This window comes from Anopheles cruzii, unplaced genomic scaffold (assembly GCF_943734635.1).
Source record: "Anopheles cruzii unplaced genomic scaffold, idAnoCruzAS_RS32_06 scaffold01132_ctg1, whole genome shotgun sequence".
Taxonomy (NCBI): Eukaryota; Metazoa; Arthropoda; class Insecta; order Diptera; family Culicidae; genus Anopheles; species Anopheles cruzii.
Window position 1 is genome coordinate 1 of NW_026454717.1, and position 6599 is coordinate 6599.

The 6599-nt window shown below is 54.1% G+C and overlaps 1 protein-coding gene across 1 annotated transcript; it reads right to left on the reverse strand.

Moving 5' to 3' along the window:
- Positions 1 to 4861: 4861 nt before the first annotated feature.
- LOC128276409 (cilia- and flagella-associated protein 91-like) lies at positions 4862 to 6593 on the reverse strand (the record flags this gene model as incomplete). The annotated part of the gene is made up of 3 exons (XM_053014871.1): positions 4862 to 6103; positions 6166 to 6322; positions 6391 to 6593. Coding segments are annotated over 3 exons (1602 nt in total), but the record flags the coding sequence as incomplete, so codon positions are not given.
- Positions 6594 to 6599: the final 6 nt, after the last annotated feature.

Below are 6599 nucleotides of genomic sequence, written 5' to 3' on the forward strand. Positions count from 1 at the left end.
TTGGCCGGGGCGGTTTAATAGATGCCGCAGGGGACACACCGAGAACAATATCATCATGGGCTGGGGCCGTTGCCACGCAGAGCCCACTCTCGCACTAATCATACGGGGAAATTAATTGCTTTTAAATTAGCTGCCCCTCCGGGCGATCGCAATGAAGATCGCGCCGTTGGCCTGCTGGCGCCAGGGCTGTGAGTGTGAAAGTTGCGCCTCAGTGTCCCAGGGTCCCGGGGGCAGCTAATGCTACCCATTCCGTCCCGGTATGCCGATCCCTTAAACGGTTGGGCGGCTGGAGCCGATGCTAATGCGTGCTGCAAACAGGCCCAGCCCCGCGTAGGAACTCCCTTATTATTGCACCGCACAAACGCAGGGTGGGTCTTTACAGACCGTCAACGGCGTCAACAGAAGGAAAGGCCTCCGACTCCACCCAACGACAACAGGCTGCTGGCGGTTGCCAGGGTTCCAGAAAAGGAAACGAAACGTCAAATTGATTTCCATTCAATGCGGACGGCGGTGACAAATACGTTCGTTCGATTGCCGACAAATTGGACACGACATGGTGAATGGTGACCGTCCGCCGCGGTGACCGACACCAAGGCACACCGTCGATCCGCACGATCCTGGGACGATCGACCGGGACGATGTCGTCGGGTCGAGCAGATACCGCCACCGGGTTCCCGTTACTGCCCCGCGTACGCACCTAGACACAGCTTGAAGTCCGAATCCGGAGATCGTCCCAGAGAACGACTTCCCGGGACTAACGGGGTTTCCCCGAGGTCACCCCGAGCGCACCGCAGGGTTCGGTGAATGAAATTCTCACGTCGTGACAACGGCACACCCTGGACCTGGTTGGTTAGAACTGCGGTTGGCCCCCCGGAATCGTTCGGAACCATTAAGGAACCGATCAATAAAGGAAGCCGAGGGAGGGAGCCCGGTTTATCGTCTCAGTCGCTCGCTGCCCATGCAAATTGGCGGGAAAGCGAACAACCTACGTGAGGCGCTCATCAAACGAAGGTTTCCCTACAATCGGCTAATTGATTCGAGGAAAGCCGCACTCCGAGGGCCGCCTCGGTGATCGCGTCCGCGGGAGCGCGATTATTTGGCGCAGCATAATTTCATCATCACCCCATCATCATTAGGTCTGCGTGGGCCACTGATTTTGGCGGTGCGCCTCATCAGCATCATCATCATCATCGCCGGAGCGTCATGCAAACGGACCCTTTCGTACATTTTGCGCACCACCGTACGCAATTGCGCATTCCCATCCGGCCGTTCTCGGGCCGGGCAATCACATCGGCCCGGTGGGGGGGGCCGCCGGACCATTCTGTGGCGTCCCGGCGGTTTTGGGGGGGTCCCAGTGGCTGCCAGTGGGGCTGCCCAACCGCAGCGCCCAGCCGAGGATCTCGGACAGTGGGTCGCGGACCATCGGTAATCCAATTACCGCACAACAGTTATAGCAATTTCGATCGCCCACAACGGGGCGCGCAGATAAAACGACCACACAACAGTGAAGGGGGGCTGGGCAGGGTACCACCTCCCGTCCGCCTCTCCCGTACCCACCCGGCTCACGCTCGTATACCAGAGAAAAAGTCGGGAAACAATCCAACATAAACTATGCTCGGGCCCCCGCCGTTCTAGCCGGAGAACCGGATGGGGTCGTGCGCCGATCGTGCCGGTGATGGATAAACGTAATCAGCCCGGGGACCGGGCTGGAAATTGAAAATCGTGCATCTCATCGCCACACACTCCACGGTCGATCGATCGGCGGGCGGATCGATGAGATCCGGTCGATCCGGCCGGTTTTTGTATCGTGCCGGCACCGTGCAATTCGTTTATCGGCACCTTCCGGGCACTGGGCCGCCGGTTGTCGCCGACACGATCACGATCGTCGTTGCCACAGTGGAAACAATTAGCCCAGGGAAAACACCTATCGGATCGGTCGACTCGGCTCATTAGCTCACGCACGCGGCCTGGGCGTTGCACCGTTCCACGAAGCCCGTGGAAACCCGAACGGGAGAGAAAATTCAGTTTTTTCGGTGCCGGTCTGTAATTGGCAAAGTTGGTGAAGAGTGAAATTCGTGGCACTTGCCCCTGGGAAACTCTTGGCCCCCCAAGCCAGTTATTTGCCAACTCCGGTGCGTAGAACAGGAAATGGAACATTCTGCTCCGGAACGGTCAATCGATCATACAGTAAATCCATTCACAAGCGCACCTGTAATGGGAACCGTTTATTGGTCGCAGTAGAAAAAAATAAATCCTCGAAACAAGCCATCAAGTGCCCCCGTGAAGCGGTCGGAAAGCGGATTGGCACCACAAAAGCAGCAACAATGTCAGTCAATTTTATGATACCAATCATAACCGAAAGTTCCCGCATCGGACCCTGCCCGAAATCCTGCGCAAACAGGAGATTATTGTTTATATATAGCGCCTCCTCTCTCTCTCTCTCTCATTCTGGTCCCGATTCAGGTTTCGCGAAATGGTGGCGCGTGAAACTAGCCCGCCTCGACCCGAAAGACATCAAAGAGATTCGCGCAGAGCCGGACACTGGACCAGACTTCGCCTGACCGCTTTCCAAATTTATGGCCACTGGCCGACGGGACAACCGTCACGGGCAGTAATGACCCGATGTCCCGATGATGAGCTTTTAGAGGGGCTAATCTCTGATCAATCATCGATCAACCATCCGCTCGGATTGATCCGAAATTTATTTTTAATGATGTTTTTACTGCACCGCACTGGGACATCAAGCCCACCCACCCCCGGCACATTTCAATATTTGATTGCACCCGGTCCCCGGAATCGGTTCCCGGAACCGAACCGTTCGATCCGGACTTTCGGGCTCTCTGGTCTTGTTGAAGAATTTTCTCCGCCGGCTCTTCGGCGGCGGCAAGCGACCGTCACGGGGACGGACTTGGACTTAAGACACGCAAAAATACGCTCAAACCGATTATCTTTGATTTCATCATTTCGCCACGAGAAACATTCCCCGGGCCGCATCGGTCTTTAATCACACGGGGCCAATTCGGGGGAACAGATGTTACAAATTACACAACCAGCGGGCTTTTGGCACAGGCCGGCAGATAGGAGAGGGGGCAGCGAACTTTTCCACGGCAGGAACCTATGAATTACGACAAGCACGACGACGGTGCTGATTAGGCACCGTGGCGCGGGAAGTGCCGGCCGCCGGCCGTCGATCCTGGCCTCCCATCATCATTACACCCACGTGATCGCGCTCCGGCGGCGGTGGCGGCGACGGCAGCTGCTAATCAAATCCGGGCGACCGACGTTATCGTTATGCAACATAATCACGATGCTCACTCACTGTAGCGGTAAACAGTTTCACACGTTCACCGAGCCCGCGCTAATCCGGCCCGGCGCTTTCCCGGCGCCCCGAAGCGCAACCGGGTGGCAATCATAACAAAACTGCGGATCGCATTGGCCCCGGCACAAGCGCCACGAACGAGTGAATCGGTTGCCCGTGGCAAACCATGTTGCGGCCCGTGAACCTTCGCCGTTTGAACTTGAACTTGACTATCCATCGCAAAGCGCAACCCATTACCGCCGTTTGTGGCTACTCCGCGGTCCGCGCGGCATAAAAAGGCCCGTGAGGCACGAGAGGCTGCTGCCTGCAGCCGAGTGTTCCGTCTTCGATGCTCTGGCGACAGAGAGACATCGATGGTTTCGTTACTAAAAATGGAACGCGGTGAAAAGATGACCCGAACCGGCGTAGCTGAGCCCGATGAACCGCGCCGATCGATAAGTGAAACTTCCCCGAACCATCTGCGGGAACGAAAGTAGGTTAGAACGTAAAAGTGGCTCCGGCAGGCGAGGAATTTATGCAAAACCGATCGCACACCCGACTCAATTCATGGGCCGCCCCATTCATGAGCGTTCGGTTCGAATTCCACGCATTGACTCATCGATCGGCGATCGGTGGGGGTCAGGTAAATGGTAGGAATGCGTTACGCCGGAAGTTACCACGGACTACCGTGTTGATTAATGGGTGACAGTTGGAAACACGGGGTGCCGTTCCGAAACAAAGTTGCGGCTCCATGCATGCAAAGCATTCGACCTTCCTTCCAAGCCCTTCGTAACCTACTTTTGGACGTGAGCCGTGATTCAACTGCATATCACCCAAATGTACGAGGCGAGATTTGATTGTAGACAGAGTGTGTTACGAAATATTTTTACATTTCTACCAGCAGCACCTTAGGACCTGAAGTGCTCGGCTGGACTATGATTTCGAATATTAAATAGCAGCATTATAACCCACAAATTTTAGTTTGTGCAATTAATATAGAACACTATGAAAATGGAACAGTTTATGTTTATGGTACAGGTACAGTGTCTTTACGAGTTTAACCGCTACTTATTTTACGAAAACACTTCGATGTATCGTTCCTGAGTATCAATTTAAAAGTCATAGCTATGTTCATAGGCGCAAAAATAATATAAAATATCGAAAAATGGCTTATGTAGTATACCAAAACGCGTATATTTCTTTAGAACACAAGCATGGCAAGAAAAAAAAGTTCGTAGATACTCCCTAAAACAATTTATGTCCGCTATAGAATATAAATTGTCCATAGTGCGGTAACATCGAAAAAACATCGAACAACATTGCGTTTGCAAAATCCATCACCAGATGGCGCTTTCACACTGAAAAATTCGGGAATGTTCGGGAAATTCGGGAACATTAAAAAATAAAAAGAAATAAATTTACAAAGCGCCCAAAAAGTGAAACTATACCCCTGTTTATTAAATGCTTGCAAATGGACCAACGATATCTGAAGGCAGTCAAGAACTTGAGCCAAGCATTTAATCCGCGTCCTCTATTCGATTCGTGGTTCACAGGGCTAGTGCTTTAATCCGTGACATCCAGCACGCGACTGAGAATATCTTCAATCATCTCGTTGGCCATCTGTTCCACTTCTTCTTCCTCCGCAGCCCCGGCATCGAACTCGCCACCATACATTTCCGCACCATCCTCAGCCAGACCGAAGAAATCACTTCCCTCCACACCTTCGTCCTCGTCCTCCGGCAGTTCTTCGACTTCGTTCTCCGAGTACGCCGATTCCGGTGGCTGAACGGCACGATCGATCAGACCGCTAAGCAACTCCTTTACCACGCGCCGCTCTTCCAGTTGCGGTGGCTCCGTCGTCGGACTAACCACCTCCACCGTCGGACGCAGCGGGACATCCGGCTGCTCCTGGTCGGTGTCTTCGTCCTTTCGGCTGTATATCAACTCGTGAACGTTCGCCAGCAGAGGCCGTTGTTTGAATTTAATGTTTTCGCGGGCCGCCCGCCGGAATATGTCCGGGAGGAGCATTTCGTCAGCCAACGAGCTCGCAATAATGCCCGATCCGTCAACGGTCCCCGTTCCAGGATCGGTCACTTGGTCTAGCGGTGCACTGTCGCTTCGACGGTCCGCTTCCTCGTCGAACTCACGGGCCAGCTGGTGGACACGTTCGCGCCACTCTTCCACATTGTCTCCCTGCTGTTGCTGTTCCAGCAGCGCGTTCTCCAGATAGATGTCCACCTCCTCCCCTACGCCAACCCCGAGCGACTTCCGGTCAGTGCGGGGTTCCTCCTCGCTCACTGACTCCCGTCGTCCGCGCTCCCTTTCGGCGAGCATGTAGAACGCTTGTGTATTGCGTTCATTCTGCAGACGCGTCAGTTCTCGCTCGAGTGTCCCCATCAGTGAACTCATCTGTGCATGGGAGCTACTTTCCACGAACTCATCCAACAGCTGTTCGTTGCGCAAAATGTGCAGATAACGCTCGCGCACACTACCACCGGCTCCCGGTACCCGACCGTGCACCTCGGAGTGGGGAAAGAACTCTTCCACTACCGGCAACCGGTGGGACGCTATCAGGTCTTCCATGAGATCGTGTTCGGAGGCATAGTCCCGATGGATCAGTTCCTGCGTTGCACGGCCACGAAGGAGTCGCTGAAGCAGAACCGCTTGCAGGTAAAGTGTGTCGTTTTCCTTCTCCGGTGACAGCGCCGTCAGCGGCGAGACGATCAGGCTATCGGTCGGAGAGGACACCACGATCAGACACTGCTGCGGCACGGTACGTTCGCTGTCCTTTCGGTTGCGGAATTGCTGTCAATTGAAACGACGATGAAATGACTCGCATTTGGAGCTTTTCAGTGGCCAGAACCTACCTTCAGCGATTCGTACAGCTTTCGCAGGAAGTTATCGGACCAGAAACCTTTCTGGAACTCACGACAAACTTCCTTCGGCTTCCAGAGCTCGGGCCTTTGGTCGCGAGGATCGACAAATTTGTGTGCGATCGTCGTTTTCTTTTCAAGCTTCGCCAACCTGTCCGAAGGAAGGAAAATTTGTAGAATATGACCAACTTTGACAATCGTCTGTCCCAACCGGCTTACCCAACTTCGATGAGATTGGGATCGTAGTTGTACGACTGTTTGGAGTACTTCTTTCTTCCCCCCGTCAGCGTCTCCAGCGAAATTTGCGGCACGTCGCCCTGTCCCCGCATTCTTGACCCGTAGCGTTGGTTCTTCTCGCTGCGTTTCCGGTCCAGTTTTCGGAGGTTCCGCTCGAACGTTGCCTCCAGCTTTTGCATTGCATGGTTGCG